The following is a 20,084-nucleotide window of genomic DNA, read 5'->3' as shown; positions in this document are numbered from 1 at the left end:
ACTCCAATCAGCTTTATGTTTGTTTACATTTACTCATTGACTTCTTCGGTTTTATTCTTCTGCCTTGTCTCGTTCCAATTCCTTTGTTATTACTTTCTATCGATTTCATTCTCTTCGTTTTCCTGCCATTCCTCACAATCCAATTTAGTTTATAGTTTGTTTATAATATCCGTCCTCTGACATCTAACCTTAGCAACGCAGCAAATCGTGCCGGGCAAGTTATGAGCGCCACATGGTGAATACTAGAATGCATAACTGGAGTGAAATGCGACACAGCAAGCTGGGACAAACGAACTGTGTCTCCCGTCCCAAGAAGAAGCAAAAATGTTGCATTGAACCGTAAACACATGAGACAGACGGCAGTGAGGTCAGGCAAGCAGCCTTTTATATCCCTGTATTGACTCCGAGAGATTGAGGCTTTCGGAATCAACAAGGAATGGCACTTTGTAACTTTATACCAGGCAAAAATGAATGGGAAAGTCAACTAAATGGTGAACGACGAGCAACTTGAAAGACGGGTTTTTTTTGGAGAATACCTATGCTTAAAATCAATCGTCTACAGACAGACTGTACATTTCATAATCTGGCAGCTCTCTTTCGTGGAACCAGCAAGGAAAAACTACAAATCAGGCTGTTGCTGATACTTATGGTCCCGGAAGTGTTTGCGTCCCCAATGAATAGGTACGCGTTGCTCTGGACTCAACACTTCCTGCTGCAGTTTTAATTTTGTAATTTACATCCAGACTCTAAAGTGTATTTTGAGATGGTAGATCCGCTTTGCTGTCAACACAGCAGACACACACACAAAATAACTTTCAGCTGCGCCCTGCAGAATGTTTCTGCAATTGCAAACTGGCCATTAGCGAGGGTCGAGCCTTTCCTCATCAGTGAGTGTCAGGTTTGTCCGGTGAATACAAACAATTGATTAGCGTTAATTTGTCGGGTTGATAAGGACCGAAGAGGTTTCCTAACTTGTTCAGTCTAAATACTGAACGGCAGCATTGTGTGCTTTTGGTTAGGTATTTGCCTTTTTCCCTTCTAGAAACAAATAATTTAACTTTGTGTTGCTGCGTCCGATGGAGCTGGAGGAACAGTGGTGGAAAGGACAAGTTGTCGCCGATATCCATCAGGCACTTCGCATCAAGGTACATTTCTGTGTAAACAAAAGCGTAGGGCCATTAAACTACAAAAAATATCCACGCAGGCTTCTCTTGTCAGAATAAGGATAAGCAAAGCTTTTCTATTTTAAACTTCAAACTAGAGTTGTGGAAAGGCTGACTCCTAACCATTCTTAATTGAAAGTGTTTTTTATTAAATGTATTTGATTTCTTATCCCAGTTAATGTACCCGTCTGCATGATCTGGACAGTTTGCTCTTAAACTGCAAAAGTTCTTAAAACTGCATAATCTGCTGTACATTTTGGTTGGCTCTCAATGCAGCAATTATACATACTAATAAGATTCTAATCTTGTGTACTTTCATTACATTGGCACTAGTTTTAATATTGTCAACCACGGGGTAATGACGTTTAAGGTAAAACTCTCTCACCATTGGTTAAGATGAACTTGGAAGAGTTGGGCTGGAGTCAGAACTTTTCTGCCAGTTTTATATTTCACATTATGGAATAGCTCATCCACCTTCAGTTGGTGGTATTTTGGTGAAGAACCCTCCTGGGCATCTACATAGGCACAAAAGTACAGACCTATACTAATACAAGAATAACAAAGTTAAATTATGTTTATATAAGTCTTTACATTTGTTGTTTTCTGAAAAATCATTAGAAAGCTCTATCAATTTTTGTAATTTAATTGATATACATTGGTTATTCATACAAATATTGAACAGCAAAACTGAATCTAGCTTTGAAAATTTTAGGATTTAAAAGTTAAAGTTTATTTAATAGTCACAAGTAAGGCTTACATTAACACTGCAATGAAGTGAAATTCCCCTACTATGAAGTACAAACCATTTACATTTGTGTGACTTTCTGGGATCTATGCTTGTGACAAAATGATAGAATTGTAAAATATTAGTTTTGGGTTTGTATAAAACTTTATTGCAACCAGGTATTTGATATGTACTTTTTGGTGTTGAGAAAAATAGAATTTATTACAATAGGTATAAATTACATAGTCTGACACTTATTCCCTTATTATATTGATTCCCATATTTACTGTACTGATGTATCCAAAAATGCATTGATGCTCTTATTTCTAATAGTTTTCAGAACCTAGTGCCCTTTAGATCAAACTAAGTGTATAACTATTGATACAGTTTGACAAGAATGGCTTACTTTATCCTGAGGCAAAAATGGAATCCCACTCTGTTATCTAATAACTTTGAATACAACTTTGCTCTTTAATCTTTATGGGAAGAGAAATGCAACATGATGCAAAAACTAATTTTGATTCTTATTCATTTTAAGCTGAAGATCTATTTCATTCTGTCAACATGCTCCCAAAAGTGCCCCATCCTATTATTCATGTTGTATGTTTGGGTAGTATCAGATTACAAACTTGTATTAAAGATGTACTAAAGCGTCTGGTCATTTAAAGGTTAAAACTATTAATTATAAGAAACAATGAAATCAGTCTGAAATACTTTACAATTTTGTAATGTATAACACACACACACACACACACACACACACACACACACACACACACACACTCCTCTTTTCTCTTTCCCCCCCCCCCCCCCCAAATTTGGTATTAATCATTTAGACCTTGTGCCATAGCTATACTAAACCATCTAAATTTGGGTAGAGCAGAAATAGAGGTATGCCATTTATTTTAACTGAATTTAAGATCTGTTATTTATCTTATTACCAATTTTGGGAATTTTTCCCATTTACAAACTCAGTTTTGTCCTTCTTGGAAATGAATGCAGAATTGTATTGTTGATGGGATTATTCTCCAGTTTAGTCTACATTTTATCCGCAAATTTGCTTTTGTTGAGTGGAGTGCTTGCAGCTGACACTGTTGCAAAGTGAATGAATACAATTAACCTATTTGTTAGTCCTCCAAACTCTGGATGTTCAACTTTAATGCAAATCAATGGAACTCACATCAAGTTGTAACCAATTCAGTGGTAGCCTTTTAAGGAGAAAACTATTTCTGGACTATAAGAAAAGAATCAGAAGTGCTGAAATGGTTGGCAGATTCAGTGGGCTGAATGGAACACGGACTCCTATGCTCCATTATTCTGGGTTAATGGATTGTATTTGGTGCAGGCAATAACAGTGTAATACTCAGTAATTTTGAACATAATAAATATTTTTCCTTTGCCCAAGAGATCAAACATCAGGTAATTTCTACCTCCCTTTTGAAAGGGGAAGATCTATTTATCTTGTTGTTTTGCCTCCTCTGCACATCACCAAGATATTTTTTCCCCTTTTCATCAGAGTTGTCAGTCCCTGGTAACTTGCTTAAATGGAATTTAGGCCTGAATCTAGACAATTAATATCTGCAGACTATTAAATCACAGATGGCATCACAGTCGCATTTAATCCTATACTTGAAGTGAGCCCACGCTCACTTTTCAACAGCCATCTGGGGTTAATTGAAATTCCTCTTTTTCTTTCCTATCTATTTTGGAGATGCTGAAACAAATTGTTGTACCCTTACTACTGCCATTGGTACAATTTATGGATAATGGAACACTGTTGTTCTATAGTAATGTAGTACGTCTTGGGCTTTGGTGTTACCTGCCTGAGAAAGCATTTAGTTCAAAAAATAAACCTTGTTAAACAACTTTTTTTTCCATTTGTCCCAAAGATCTGCATTCTCACTATTCTCATCTATCAAGTGAAACTGATGGGCAGCACAGTGGTTAGCACTTCTGCCCTACAGTGCCAGGGACCTGGGTTCAATTCCCCACTTGGATCACTGTCTGTGTGGAGTTTGCACGTTCTCCCTTTGTCTGTGTGGGGGTTTCCTCCCACAGTTGAAAGACATGCTAGTTAGGTGCATTGGCCATGCTAAATTCTCCCTCAGTGTCCCTGAACAGGCGCTGGAGTGTGACAAGTAGGGGATTTTCACAGTAACTTCATTGCAGTGTTAATGTAAGCCTACTTGTGACTTATAAATAAACTGAAACATAAGAAGTATAGTTTAACATGCCTAGTAGTGGCAGGATTGACTGGTAGAATGCAACTTTTATTTTGTCTGCTTGCTCTTGCCCAAAGATGTTTTTCCACAAACCACTCCCAGCTGGTTGAGACTAGGAAATCATTTTCACATACGATTTAAATATTAATTTCCTGGTCAAAACGAGAAAGCTGTCTCTCTGTAATATCAATTCTTTTTCTCATTAACCAGTACTTATTTTTAAACTGATGTACAGATTTTCTTTTTTGATAATGTCACTTTTTTTTTTAAAATGTATGTTCGTATTTCACTTGACCCAGGAGCTGAGACTTCCACTCTACAAAAGCCACTCTCCTCAGCTGAACACGAGACGTTACTTTGCAGATCTTCTTGCAATCATCAGCAATCACTTTCATCTTTGCCCCACTGCTCGTCACCTTGCTGTTTATCTTCTAGATTTATTTATGGACCGTTATGATGCTATTTCTATTCAGCAATTACATCTGGTGGCACTCTCCTGTTTACTTTTGGCAAGTAAGTATGTTGTATTTCTTGATCGTGACTCTATTTTTGATGTACAATTTCAAGATCACCATTTTGCAGCATTATTGTTACAAACTCCAAAAACTTGACAAATAGCAATTTTGGTTATGTTGTGTAGATACATTAATCTTAACCCCAATTTATATTTAAGAACTAATTGGCTTTCTGAAGGAAAATGTTGATGGAATCAGGAATGTACTTGCAAAGCTCAAAGTGTATGAATAGTCAAGATTAGCTGGATAAATGCATCAAGAGGGTTTCAGGGCCAATCCTTCACCTGTGGTTTTTCCAGGTTAGTAATGAGTTCAAAGCTAACCATGGGCTGCACAGTCTCTAGAAGCCTGGTCTACTGATCATGATTGCTACCTAATAATCTTACTGCTAGCATGCTTGTATATGCAGCTATGTGAATTGATCAACCATCATGTCCACCCATATCAGCCATTTTACTGGCAATCACTCTGAATGTTGATGCTTGAAGGTTGATTACGATATCAGCAGCTATATGGAACTATCCCTGGAAGACTGTCCTCCAGAAATTCAAATACCCCAATAAATTGTTGCTGTAATATTATGTGAATGATAACAGTATAGTCAGAGGATTTGGGGAAAATACATGTTGCATAGTTGGTTTCATTATCTTGCATTACTTCTAATGTTCTGAAATTAATGACTGGTTGCAATCTATATACCATTCAGCTTGCTCTCGTAGGTCATAACAGAAATACTGGCAGCCCTTTCCAGTGCAATAAGTCTTAAAGTGCACCTTAACCATGCTGATAAACCACTGGAACTCCTCCTCCAGTCCTGCTAAGATTCAGGTCCCCAACATTCTAGTTGTCATATATCAATAACTATGGTAATACATTTGTATAATTTTATGGCTTAATGTCCTGATTAGCAAGTATATCTTCTAACTTTCCCAGACCTATGCTTGAGAAATGCTCATGGATAAAGCCATTAAACTGAATAAAACTTAAATTTTGTGTGTATTTATAAATTAGCAAATCCACAATAGCAGTGTCCCTGAAAGTCAGGGTGTGAGGCAAACATTTTCTTATGCTACATTTTACACTCTGTTCCCTGGAGTCTCATTTTTTTTCATCTAAATAACCATCTGCATCTTGCTTTATGCTCAACTATAATAAACTTTTATATCAAATTACTGCAGTTGCTGGAAAACTGAAATAAACAGAAAATTCTGCAAATACTTGGAGAGAAACAGCTAACATTTCAGATCAATTGGGTTTTTTTAGACCTAGCCATGATGTCACTTCTCTTAATCGGCTTCAATTTTTAGTCACTCTGTACTTGGAGAACAAATATCTCTAATGCCCTGGTTTCTTTCTAATTGCCTTTTCTAAGTAATGGGAGTTATATTTACAATGTTCCATTGTAAAAGGACAATTCCAGAATTGGTGTTTTGTAAGCTTAGAGTTTAAGAAGCTGCAAGTTCCTCACCTGTTGCCTTTAAAATCATGGGAATTTCCATTTCTAGAGCTTTTTTTCTTGTACTCCAGTCCCATGATCAATTTTAGTATCTGTGAAGTATCAGATGTATTCTCCACCTCCCACTATAATTGACACAAATTAGTCAACAAATCTTGCATTTTTTTTGTATGAATTTGCAATACTACCTGTTTTTTTTTAAAGAGCCCTCTATTTCCCAGTTCTTCCCAGAGTCCTCAGTGATGTGCTTTCCCATATCTTTCTAATCAATAAATCTGCTATTCCTTGTGTTTTCCCTATTTTGTTTCTAAACAAACCTTTTGCAATTGGAATATTTTACTCCCAACACTGACCAAAGGATTTGATGCAACCCATCAAAGTGGGAACCATGGTAGTCAAGTCCACTTAATTGTCAGAGAGGCTTACACCAGTTTCCCAGCCACAACAACTCAATTAAGTCACAAGGGTGGAGGTGTTGATGCAATTATCTTGGACTCCAGCAGTAAGATGCAAACTAGAATCAGTAATGATTTGATTGATATCCATTATTCCTGAGCCCTTTGAAATGCAGAAATAACTTTGCCTCCCTATGCCCTCTGAAGGACAGCCATCAAACATGCATAGTTCCCCCTCAACCCCACCCCTGTGACCTCCTGGGGGGGGAGGGGCAGGAAGAGCTCTCAATATCAGACTTGCCTGATAGAGGGATCCAGTGTTGGGCTGGGAGTACTGCCTAAATTTGATCTTTGACCCCCACACTGTCATTCCCTCACTATGACCCTCATCCCACCATTGCTAACCTTTGGCTTGGAGACCTTTGCGATTCTGGATCACTGGATGTATTTCCAACAGCTGCAGCCACTCCTGGTGGTGCTGATGACCCAGTGGAGAGTGGCTGGCATCTGACCAATAGCTTTTGGTGGGCAGAACATCTGCCAGGGTCCTGAATCTCAGAAGGAATGACCTTGGTTACTAAGTGCCTGAAAAGGCACCCCAATTTAATAGTATGCCGGGTTTCCTACCAGTTCTTCTGTTGGTGGGTGAGACCCCTGTCAGGCCAACTAAATCCAGCTGCACATTTCTTGCACTATTATGTATTAGAATCACAAAAGGGCTGTAGCACAGAAGAGGCTATTTGACCCATTGTGTTCATACCAACTCAAAGAGCAACTCCATTAGTTCCTTTCCCCATAGTCCTGCAAATTTTGTTCTCGTCACATGCTTGTTCAATTTCCACTTGAATCTGTCTTCACTACTCCCTTAGGTAATGCATTTGTTTTATCCTAACCATTCTGGCTTTTTAAAAGAATCCGCATGTTGCCATTGGTTTTATTTTTGCAACTGCCTCAAATTGGTGTCCTCTGGTTCTTGTGTAGAGCATATCTCCTTTCGTCTTTTTCTTTGAGGAGAACAACTTCAGCATCTCCAATATTTCCGCATTAATTGAGGTCTCTTATTTTAATTCTCCTAAATCCTTTTTCATATCCATCTTAAAGTGAAGAATAGAGTGTTGAACTAGACACAGTACTCCTAATGCTGCCTCAACTGTGTTTTAATTAATTGAAACTTCCTTACTTCCAAGGCAGAATTTTCCAATTTTGTTTTTAAGTACAGTTTCAGGTGAAAAAAAAATAGCTTGTTGGCAGTGTTGGTGAGTTCTTGCATCATATTCTTAAGCATTTTTCTTTTCACTGATACTTTTGTGGATGGCCTCTGATTCTGACACTCCATCAGCTGGGTTCTTAAATCAGCTCCATTAACGGCCACCCAAGTACTCCCAGCCACTTCCTCATGGTCCAACAAAGATTGGCTGTAACAATGTCTGCTTCAAGATTCTCAGAAGGCTCCCTCACCAGAATGCTTGATGTTGTAGAGAGTCACTATGTCTTGTATCTACAAACAATGGCAAAGTTGGGAACATCTGAAAGGGGATGTCAACCATACTGATTGGATTCAAAAAGATAAACTGAGGAGTCTCAACATGTTCTGTCCAAGGAGATCATGCCAGCACTCCAGATCAACACTGTGTGGATGGCAGACAGTGGAGATCTATGTGTGTGACTGCTTGCCCTGCACCTGTGGAGGGTATAAACTCCATGACACAGGCATTAGTGAGTGTCAATGCTAGAGGACAGTGGGACTTCTTGATCTCACTTCAGCTTCTCCTGTATCACTGAGGGAGCCAGGAATCTCAAGGGCCTTCCACTTAGAGGATTCTGGGAATATCCAGCCCATCTGATTCCCCTGTTGTTGTGACCATGACAGATACAGACTGAAGGTGGCACCACCAGGCACTGCAGCACTCTGGGGCTCTCCAGAACATTACTAACACCATCTTAGACAGCAGGCTGTCTCCAGTCTTCTGTGAATCCTGGGGATACACCAAGGTGTAGCAGTAGTGTTAGAAAGATTAAGAAGGTTTTGACTCACAGCATGGGCACAAGTGAGACACTTGTAAATCTTATTTATTTGCAACCTTTGTGACTCCCTGCTTTTGAGATTTCCTGTGAGGTGCCACTGAGAAAACTGATGGTGGGTGCTCGCTCCAGAGCCTCCTATCTACTCTCTGCAGGGCTGCCAGCTCATTGGTTGCCATTTCCTCAGTGACAGAGTACATTAATCATGCCAGTGTCTTCTTGGTAATGAGGATATCCCCCACGATGACTAGGTTGTGATGGTCCTGACCATTGTGAATGCCTCATCTCGGCACACGGAACCCAGTGGCTAGACCCTTGTGAAATGTGTGCGTTTCCTCAGGTGACACTAAACTGCAGAGGAGCCTAGATCAGGAGAGAGTAAACTATCCACACAACATCTCCTGGACATTACCCTCCTTGCTGAGTTCATGAGCTGCCTTCAGCCAGACAGGAGTCAGACATTTTGTAGTAGTTCTTTAAGGAACAATGCACTGTCCCCACTAAGTCGTCGTCATCCTCCTGCAATGTTAGAACAACGAGCAACCGCTTCCTTCCAATGACCTGAGCCAGTGAGGGTGTGCATTGCCAGTAGTCAGAGGGGAAGAGACACTCAGGCACCTGTTTGTGTGCACTGCAGGAGAATTTAGCATGGCCAATGCACCTAACCAGCATGTTTTTCAGACAGTAAGAGGAAATCAGAGCAGTCGGAAACCCACGCAGATACGAGGAGAATGTGCAAAGACAGTGACCCAAGCTGGGAATTGAGCCTGAGTCCCTGGCACTGTGGGGCAGCAGTGCTAACCATGATGCCATAGTGCAGCATCTCGCAGGCAGCACAGTACACTGGTGGAGCTCTGAAAAGTGCCGGGCGTTTTGAAAGTTGAGAGCGACTGGTGACTTTCAAAGCCACAAGCGGTGGATACCCTCCATGTCCATAAGTTGTCAACTGAGATATAAGGTTGCAAGATGGACCACCGTGTCTTTGAGCAAGTGGGGTCCTCTCTGACCTAGTTCTCACTTGTCTGTAGGAAGGTCGGGCACTGTCCTTGGACCTGACAGGACAGGGTTGTGGAAGGTATCTGAGTGGTCACTCTCTATTTTCCCCCACATCCCACCCCCCCCCCCCCCCCCCCCATGCCAGTGGAGCAGGCCCTGCCACCCCTTCCTTCCTTGGGGTTCTGCTCCTGCCTCTGGCAGGCCAGATGCTTTCCTTGATGTCTTCTCTCAACATGCTGGAAGAATGAAATCCAGTTTCACAGACTCCATCCCCCTCTCTCAAAACTACTCATTGCAAGAGAAGAGAGAATATTTGAGGAATCACTTTTGTGGATTGACCCTCTGTCCGTCCACCTCCAGGAACAGCATCTCGATTGTCACTGACTAATGCACTGGCAACATATTTAAACACCTTTCCCTGAATGGATAAGACCCTATACTACTCAGTCTGTCTGATCACAGCTTTGGCAATCCTCCTGCCTCCTAAGCTCTCGTGTAAGGCACAGGCATTTCTCCTTTGGGTCATCTGAGGCTCTGTGCTACCCTGTCAAAGGGTTTGAGGGGTGGAGGGGAGAAAGAGGGTCCTATATGGACACCACAGCACTCACGCCGGATGGAATAGGGTGCTCTGCCTTTGTCAGGAAGAATATATGTGCTCACCTTCTCAGCGAATAATGCAGCAAAACCATGGTGTGCACAGAATGGAAAAATCAGTGCACAAAGGATTAACAACTCAGTGGCGTTCACACATGTCAGTAAATGGGCACAATTGGTTCTGCTGTCAAAGTAACGTTAATAGACAAGTTCTTCAACGATCTTGGAGGGTTGGGGTGGGGGGGAGGAGGTGGGAGCAAGTATGCTGATTGATATTATTGCCTCTCTGTGGAGATAACATCCTTATCAGTCCTCTGTTAAATCATCACAAACTCAGTTATTTAAACACTATTTTCTTTGAACAAATCCATGCTGACTTCCCTTAATATGTAAAATGCATCCTTGTGCAAGAAACGCTAACATTCTACCCTAAAGTTTTCTTATTGTTTAAAAACACTTCTAATTGTCACTCCTCTAGCTGGAACTCCTTTAATGAACACTTGACCTGCAGTAGCTAATATCAATGTTGGTGACCCGAACACTGTTCTTATTCTCTCTGTCTAAATGGTAAGAGTTGTTTTAAAATGTACTTCTATTGATTCTAAGTACTACCCACCACCACCATTTTGTTTAATTTTTTTTACCAACAGTATTTAAAAACTAGTGAGTGTCTTAATTTTGTAACGGGTGGGGGGGAAAAGAGAAAGGGATGGGATTGAATTTCATTTATGGGTGTAAGTACAGCTTTCTAGAATGTTTATTTTAAAAAAAAAAGCAGCAGCATGGCGTGAGGAATACCTGGGCAATGTAGACAGCAGATTGGAATCCAAACCTGAAATTGTGCTGGTTCTTGTGAACGTGACCTTCATGATGGATGGACCTAAACTTTGCATGAAGATGCAAGTTGCCTACAGAAAAAGGGCTCTGCCTACTTTCTAGAAGTATAAGGTAGTCAATAAAATCCTTTTGTATGATTTCAAGTAATGACTTGTTTGAAGCCCAGCTGAAATCACTTTGCATTGGCAAGGAGAATTATAACTGCAACCCAACTATTTCCAGCATCTGCAGCAATTTGCTTTTATCCAAATATTTCATTACTATTGTTTTGATAAACTACAATGTTATTTTGTGCAGTAAAGACCACTTTTTTTTGAAAAGCAAACTGATCTGTTCCCATATTTTGAAAGCCACAGGCCAGAATTTTACTGTCCCACCCTCCATGGGAATTGGGGCAGACCATGGAAAGGTCTGTTGATCTCGGATGGGAATAAATTATACAAATTTTAACCTTTCCAATGTTGATCTACTTGCTTAGTCTGGTTTAAATTGTTATTGTAAATATGATTAACATCAACACTTTGTTTCATTAAATCAGGCAAGTTTGAGGAAAAAGAAGACCATGTACCCAAACTTGAACAACTCAACAGTCTCAGTTGTATGACCAGTATGAACTTGATGTTAAATAAACAGAACTTGTTACACATGGAGCTCTTGTTACTAGAATCTTTTCAGTGGAACCTCTGCCTGCCTACTGCTGCCCACTTTATTGATTACTACCTCTCTGTTGCTGTACATGAAACCGATCTTCATGATGGAAGACCTATGATTTACTTGGAGAAGACCAAGTTGTACACAGAAAAATACTCTGCCTACTTTTTAGAAGTGTCTTTACAAGGTATTTATTATCAACATAAGCATTGTCCACTAGATTTAAAACACTTGCTCCGTTCTTCCTCGTTCTGCATATTTTCCATTAATACAGAATTATTGGGGAATCCTACTAGGGGGTAAGCCTAGCCCCACTCTTCTCTCATGCTGCTGGAGATATTTCCTGCTTGCTCCTCCTTCTATTCCCATTCATGTAAGGAATGCCTCATTGTTAAGTAGAGAATTCCAAGGTTTTGACCAAGCATTCATAAGGAACTGAAACAAATATCAAAGTGAATATTTTTGTGGTTGGGATCCGAGGTGGTGGTATTTTTATTATGTTGTACTCTGATGACGAGGTTGGGAAGTAATGAAATAAGCATGCTGAGTTGTCCACTGCACCCTGTATATACTATGTATTGTGGCTAAAGCGTGACAATGGGTAGTGGATATTGTTCCTCCATACGGACAATCCGTTTGTCTCTACATTTACCTTTCTCTGTCTGAAGTAACTTGCTGGAGAAATAACTATTATTGAGAAATGCCCTATCAGTTAGTTGCTCACACCTTGTGTTTCAGAAGGTTGTAGGTTCAGTTCTCACTTCAGAGACCTTGGGCTGGAATTCTCCAATATTGTATGCCCCACCACCACTGCCAGTAAGAACAGAAAAATTAGCTCTCCACCAAATCTCTACTTGCTGCAAGCAAGATCAGAGAATTCTGGCTTTGCAATCAAAATTCAAGGCTGAAGGAATCACTGATCCATCTGAGTACGATCATTTTGATTCATTAAACCGAAGGTCTCTTTGTCTGGTAGATGTGAAGGATACCATTGGCACAGTTTCAAGTGCATGGAAATTCTCCCTAGTGCCTAGCCCAATATTTATCCTTCATCAAAATTATTAAATGAAAAAACATGATCTGAGTAATCATGACATTATCATGTATTCCAGTGGCTGCTGTGTTTCATTAAAAACTAGGAGTAGGCCATTTGGCTCTTCAAGCCTGCTCCATCATTCATCTTGATCATGGCTGAATATCAAATTCAATATCCTGATTTTCCTATATCCCTTTAGCTCAAGAGGTATATCTACTTGTTGAAATCAGACAACATTTTGGCCTCAACTACATTCAGTGCTGGTGAATTCCACACATTCACCACCCTCTGGGTGAAGAAATTTATTGCATTATAATAGTGACTACACTTCCAACAAAGACTCAATTAGCTGTTAAATGCTGTTGGATGCCTTGAGGCTGTGAAAGGTGCTATATAAATGCAAATATTTATTTTGCATGGAAGTTTTGGCTTGAGAGTGAATCTTCTCATCAATCCAAGAATTGATTGGTCTGCAGTATGTGGAATTTGGCCACAATTATCTCCACACATGAACATTGGCCAACAGTTAGAATTTCTCCAATTCTAATTCCCTTTTTGTCCTTGGCAGTTTTTTTTTTGAAGCATCGATGAACTCATGACATTAGCTTTAAAATTAAATTCAGTTCCATAACGTGTATAATGGAACTTCTTTGAAGAAGGACAAAAAGAAGTGCTCAAACAGACTACACAAAATTACAATAAAAGTGATAATTCCCACTTGACCTCTATAAAAAGTTGACTAGGTTGGGAGATATTCTCAGTCAATCAAAATTTGTGACTTTTTCTCTGTCACAGAGTAGACATAGTTGTTGTTTTTGTAATTTGATTTTAACTTGTGAATATGATATTCCAAGAGATTTGCTAATTTTCTATTCTGGTTAGTTTAAACTTTTTGTAAGGTATTAAAGCAGTGACTGAATTGCCCAATTAATGCAACAACATTTTCTCTGCTGGAAGTGAGAGCTGGCAATACTGCTATGCCTTTCAAACATCTAAAGGAACAGAACAAACAAATGTGTTTCTCAACCAATCAAAATGAACAAATCATGAAGGTATAAATTGTGCTGGATTTAGTGCTTGTCTAATCAGGAACAGGAAGAGAAAGAAGTTGGGATGAGGTGGGATTAAATAGAAAAAATGTTTTTTGGGGGGAAAAAAAACCTGAGTGGAATTTCACAGTAACTTCATTGCATTTTTAATGTAAGCCTTACTTGTGAGTAATAAATAAACAAACGTAACAATTCAAACCTGAAGAATTGAGATTCCACAGCTTAAATAGTTATATAGGAACCCAGACAACAATATGTTCCTTTTTGTGAAGTAAGCAGTGAATTTCAGACAAATTTCTGAATTGACTTGGAAATCTGCCCTATCCTGATTTGGCAATTAAATATAAATACTCGGTTCTCTTTTTTGAAAGCTACTTTGAGGCTATATGTGCTAAAATTTGAATAAGTACAATTAAAAAGTTCCAATACAGAACACCAATCTAATTTTCTCAGCTTCACCTATTCCTACCTTATGCAGAGATTTATCTAGAGAAGAACAGAACAGCTGGAGGGCAGAAAAGAATTACAGATCAGATATCCCTTTCTCTGCATAGCTATTCCTTCAGAATAGCAGTGTAGTGTACAGTACATTAAAAATACATCTCTAGGCTTAATTTTGTTTTTAAACTTGCAATAAAGGTGTGGTTGGAAATAATATTCCTACCTTTTTTAAAACTGAGGTTTCCTATTTTTATTTTTCATAGGATCAGAGCATCATTGGTAAGGTAATTTATTTATTGCCCTTAATTATTAATTTATTTATTTATTGCCCTTGAAGGTGCTGGTGTGCTTCCTTGACTACAACCCAAGTAATTTGCTAGACTTTTTTTAGCAGACAGTTGTGTCACCACAATGATCTGGTCCACATGAAACTCCAGACAATGAGGATTGTAGATTTTATTCCCTAAAGGACATTTTTCTTTTTGGTCTGGTAGTTTCATTGTCACCCTTACTGATACCAGGCTTTTATTTTGGATGTATTTAATTCATTGAACTTTTAATACCTCAACTGCCATGATGGGATTTGAATATGCTTTTCTGAATCATTATTCAGATGTCTGAATTGCTGCCAATCCAATAACATATCTACCAATGCAACTGTATATTCAAGTTTATACATTCACGCTGTTGTTACATAGTTACACATTGATCTAATGAAGCTGTTCAGCTTTGTACCAGCAAAATGAAACCAATTATACTTTTTGTTGAAACCTAAAATGCATTTTTCTTCCAGTTGTCCAAAAGACATTTGCAAAGTTTGTGATGGGATGGGCACATACTAACCTTAGTACAAGTGTCTATAACCATACTCCAAGCGTTCTGGTTTCCTTGCAGTTGAATTTTTGGATGACTGAGATCATCCTTGACAATAGTTGCCTTCATGCAAAAGATCCATGCAGGCCATTTTTTACATTATTTTACAGTTCAAGATGCTGCTTTTATGAACTGGATAAGTTCTCACATAGTTGATTTGTTGATGTTATAAGAATTGATGGAAATTCTTAAAGCATCAGTAAATTTAAATGTGTGGACTTGTAATTTATTCTATGCTTTTATCTTTACAGATCATGGCTTTCTAAATTATTTTCCGTCAATAGTTGCTGCTGCTTGCATAGCAGCATCTCGAGCTGTTCTTAAACTCTCTCCTTTGTGGCCTGTTCGACTGCATCGTATTACTGCTTATGCATGGGATACCCTGTGGCCCTGCATTGAACGTCTGTTGATGTAAGTTTGATTAGTGTAAAATATTTCTTTTAATTGTGGTTGCTGCACTTGGTGACTTGGTACTAACATTTTTTTGTCATTGCTAATTTGTAGTGCTCATGACAATGATGTCAAAGAAGCCAACAAGCAGAAAGGTGAACAGAAAGCAAAACAGAAATGTGAACAACCAGGTCAGCAGATTGGACAGACAGTTTTCTTTACTCATCCATTAAGTTACTCCCAAAGGCGGACTGAACAGCAGACTTCACCATACTTGTACCCAAAGCATTCACATCTGTTGCAATATTCACACCAACAGCCTTTGCAGCAGGGTTGTCAATCAGGTCAGGCACTAAGATGCTCAATACCAGCTTGCCCTTCCAATCTCCAAACTAATGTAATTCAGGGACCCATACAAGCTAATGCTGTGTCACTAACAACCACTGTAGAAGGTAAATCATGTATCAATATTCCTTCTAATCGGAGCTACCAAGTCAATGGCCATTAAGCCCAAAAGCCAATCACAAGAACCTGTTATTGAAAAACAATGCTAAGTCTGGAAGTGACTTTATATTTGAAAGTCCTTTTTTCTACATCATAATAACAAGAAGAGAAGCAACAACAGAATTCATTTTGTAGGTGTTGGGGGTTATTGGGCACTAATATTTACAGAAATAATAAAGTACATCCCTAAATGTTTGCAGATGTATTTGACCTGAGAGCAAGTTAAATGAGATTATGGAAGGCTGACAAATTAATAGGGAAAAACTCCTAGTTTGAGAGGCTTGATGCTTTTATCTCAGGAATTGGTTATAATTTCAGTCAGTTTATTAATGCTTCCCTCATTTGTATACCAAACAATGACTAATGGCTACAGTTTTAACAGTAGCACTTTCTGGTGTTGGCATTTAAACCAAAAGTAAATGTAAATTGGTTGCTTATTGTGCAATATTATTTTTTTAACACCAGGGTAACCATGTTCAACAATTGGTAACTACCTCATTAGCTTTTAATTGTATTTACATAACCACTTGAGACTGAAATGTACTGTTGCATGCAAGAACAGTAAATGTTCATTTATTTCTAAAGTAGCTGACGAACATGCTTTCTTATTTCAAACATGATGCATGATTTATATTTGTACAATATGTTTGCACTATTCGAATCCCAAAAGCAATCTCCTTCTGATTTCCAGGTGCTTATAAATCATTTTTGCTGCTTTTGCTCTGTGTATGATGATGTCTATAGATCTCCTTTTGAATTATTGGAAGCTTCACAAACATTAGCATTTAAAAATCGTGCCATTGCTTTTAGTTAATCATCCATTTAATCTTCACACCTATTTTCTGTAGATGGTTCTGGGAGTTTCAATTATGGAGAGCATTAAAAATGCTCTTTAAAAAATTTTTTAAAAATATTGTTTTGCATAAAACTTTCAAGAGTAAGCACTGTTTTCCTTTGCACTTGCACTAAAGAATTGATGACACAAGTGTGATCCTTTTTATTCAGGGCAATGTTGCATTGTTTCCTAGACTTGAATGTGTAATCAGAATAAATCTAGTTTACAAGGCACGCAGCACGATCCCTAAATAAAGAACTTGATGTGGTTTTGAATAAAATTATTTCTATTAGATTGTTTAGTATTTCTTCAGTCAAGATGTTCAAAATGTCTAATTTTATTTGGGGTTGGAATCTGATTTAAGTTAGTTGTATAATTTGGAGATAAAGCTGGATTTGATTCAAAAACAAAATGCTACATATCACATGAATCTCTATTACATGGTTTTATTTTTCGCTGTCTGAAATAACCTCTATAATAGTATTTTAAAATGCATCATAGTGTCTGGAATTTTTATTACAATGACTATTCAATTTTCTTTTGAAGAGTTGGAAATTTTTTTCTAACCTGTAAACTCTTTCCAAATCTGTGTGGTTTTTAAAAAAAAAAGTTAAATAGCAACAAACAGTGAATTTAAAAATTCCATGCTCTAATAAATATCCAGTAGCTACCTAGCACTTGTAGGTTATATAGGAGACTGTCTAAAATTCTTTTTTGCATATAATATTTAATGTTAGCGGGCAAGTAATTGTAGTATCTGCATTGGTCATCCCTATGCTTGAATTTTATGTCCAAAGGCAAAATCATTTTTTTGAATAATTATAAAAGATTCTTAATACAAACATAACAGATTTACAGACTGAATGGGCAGCACAATAGCACAGTGGTTAGCACTGCTGCCTTACAGCATCAGGAACGTAAGTTCGATTCCCAGCTTGGGTCACTGTGCAGAATCTACACATTCTCCCCATGTCTGTAGGGGTTTCCTCCCACAGTCCAAAAGATATGCTGGTTAGGTGAATTGGCCATGCTAAATTCTCCCTCGCTGTACCTCAACAGACATTGGAGTGTGGCAACTAGGGGAGTTTCACAATAACTTCATATATAGTACAACTTCATTATTAATGTTGCAAGTAGGCTTACAAATAAACTTTAAACTTCAAAACTAATAGCATGGGAAGACCATATGCTGGAAATCTGGGATTACACTAGGGAAAAAATGGCAATCCATCAAGTTCTATTGACCTGTTTAGAATGGTGCTAATGTTTAGGAAAGGGACCTTGTTTAAGTAAGAACTAATGGGTCTGTATCCAAAATGTAAACATATCTCCTCTCTAATCAATACGGAACGATCTGCCACATCATTCCAACATTTTTACTATGTTTCCATTAAGTAGTGTTACCCTATCACAAAACAACAATGTGGTGGGGGGGCAACCTAACACTGACAGATCAATGAACAGTTTGAAATAATATTTCACTGTATAACTTACTTAAACCAAAATACTTAATGATCCCCTGGCTACTGTTTTTAATGGAGACATCAACAAGTTCCAAAACAAACTAGGGGACTTCCTGAACCATTGGTAGTAGGAAACTGCAAGATATCCTCTCCTTGCCTGTTGAGTAGCTCATCATGGTTATATAGTTTTATTGTGTATGTGTTGCTGTTCGATTTTACTTGTGGGTATGTGGTATCTTGCTCATAAGCTGCTTTCCCATTTTCTTTTGTGTTTGGTTTTTGTAGCATTCCTTAGTTTGTTGTGATCTCTGGCTCTTCACTTCTACTTCTTTGATCTTCTCGCCCTCAAACTTTCCCTTTTTGTCCCCTTTTTAGTGTTTAGTTATCCCATTTAGTACCCTTCAGCCTTTTTAGCTCTCGGTTTTACTGACTGATATTTGCTGGATCTTGTAATTTGCCTCTTGTTCTCTTTTGAGCTTTTGTAACAGTAGCTCACACTATGACCACTCTTGTGTTAATCCAACATTGGTTTTAATGGTCACATAATCACAAATTAAACCTGCAATACACCCTGTACTGGGAGGCATTGTTGCACAATTCTCTGTAGACTTTCAACCAGTGTAGACCTGTTTGCTCTCAGCAGCAAATTTAAAACCTGAAATATTTTCACCTAGAATTTGAGCATTTTGTACTTTTAACTTATTTCCACATGTATGATAACACTGCAATGAAAGTTCACAATGTAAAAATAAATGAAATTGTTCTGAAACTTGTTGCCTATGGCTTTTGATCCTCCAATATTTAAATAATTGAATAATGTGATTATATGCTTGGTAATAGTTGTTGAAGCCTACTTGTTTGGAACGATCAGTGCTGCTGGTTTTCCTGTGTCGTCAGTCTCTTGCTAGTCTGCCTGGATCATGTTCCGGCACTGAATGGGTGAGAACTAAAATGCTCATGTTCTGTTCATCACCAAAACCTTAGTTAAAAGGGCTGTAATATGACCTTGTGTTCATTATTTTTCTGAACAATTTATCTTTCTAGTCAAGCAATGTGTTTTGCACGTTTTGATTTATTACCTTATTACATGAAAGCAACATAAATACTTATTTTCAACCGAATTAAATATTTTTACTATTATTTTGGACAATGTATGCAGGGCTAACCCATGTGGGTCTTCAGTGCTTAACACTGATAAAAGGATAATTGTCAGTCCTTTGCTACTTTAACTTGCATTAGATCATTTGAGACAGAGATCATCAGTTTGGGAAATTACCCTTTTTCTGTGAAATGGTGTGAACGGTGCTGGGAAAACGATACAGTCATAATATCCCTAAACTTGGACAGGTTTCTGATAGACAGGGGAATTAAGGGTTATGGGCAGAAAGTGGAGCTGATCCACTTCAGATCAGCCATGATCTTATTGAATGGTGGGGCAGGCTTGAAGGGCTAGATGGCCTACTCCTGCTCCTATTTCTTATGTTCTTGTATGGACATATCAACATACAAATCTTTCCTTCCTATTATCACAATATTTGATGACCCTCTTGTGATTGTTTTCTCCAGTCACAAATAGACCAACATTTCTCATTTTAATTTTGTTACATGCACCGTCAGATGCTTGCTGATGAGACTCTAATCTCCCAAACTCTGTTTCTAACTCAATTTTTTTCCATCTGCTGTTTAAGGATTTTTCTAATAAAGCGTACCCCAAATAACTTTTAGCTTCCTGGAACTAACTTATTCCAGCCCTAAAATGTTAAAAGAATAATTTGCTTGACCCTGTCCCATTCCTTAGGCCCTGATATAAGATTGTAATTAATTTCAGGAATATTTTTATTCAATCAACAGGCTACATTATGATCAGAATTTTTTTACTTTATAAGTATTCCCAGTCCAGCACAGGATGTTCCCTGGT

The 20,084-nt window shown here is 38.3% G+C and overlaps 1 protein-coding gene across 1 annotated transcript; it reads left to right on the top strand.

The window, feature by feature from the left end:
- The first annotated feature begins 799 nt into the window (after window positions 1-799).
- On the top strand, window positions 800-17,589 carry ccnj (cyclin J). Its single transcript, XM_080205266.1, has 6 exons — window positions 800-887; window positions 1,043-1,145; window positions 4,409-4,622; window positions 11,463-11,762; window positions 15,226-15,385; window positions 15,479-17,589. The coding sequence occupies exons 2-6, from the start codon at window positions 1,077-1,079 to the stop codon at window positions 15,870-15,872; spliced, it is 1,137 nt and encodes a 378-aa protein (XP_080061392.1). The 5' UTR covers window positions 800-887; window positions 1,043-1,076; the 3' UTR covers window positions 15,873-17,589.
- Window positions 17,590-20,084: the final 2,495 nt, after the last annotated feature.

This window comes from Carcharhinus amblyrhynchos, chromosome 17 (assembly GCF_965287045.1).
Source record: "Carcharhinus amblyrhynchos chromosome 17, sCarAmb.v2.hapA, whole genome shotgun sequence".
In the NCBI taxonomy this organism is placed as follows: Eukaryota; Metazoa; Chordata; class Chondrichthyes; order Carcharhiniformes; family Carcharhinidae; genus Carcharhinus; species Carcharhinus amblyrhynchos.
The sequence above is the reverse complement of the archived record's forward strand: the minus strand, read 5'-3'. Positions and strand labels throughout refer to the sequence as shown.

Excerpts from the sequence above, each read along its gene's own strand:
- ccnj (XM_080205266.1), top strand. The coding sequence starts at position 1,077 with ATGGAGCTGGAGGAACAGTGGTGGAAAGGACAAGTTGTCGCCGATATC. Across the intron at positions 4,623-11,462 it reads CTCCTGTTTACTTTTGGCAA|GCAAGTTTGAGGAAAAAGAA; the intron begins GTAAGTATGTTG and ends TCATTAAATCAG. Across the intron at positions 15,386-15,478 it reads TGCATTGAACGTCTGTTGAT|TGCTCATGACAATGATGTCA; the intron begins GTAAGTTTGATT and ends GCTAATTTGTAG.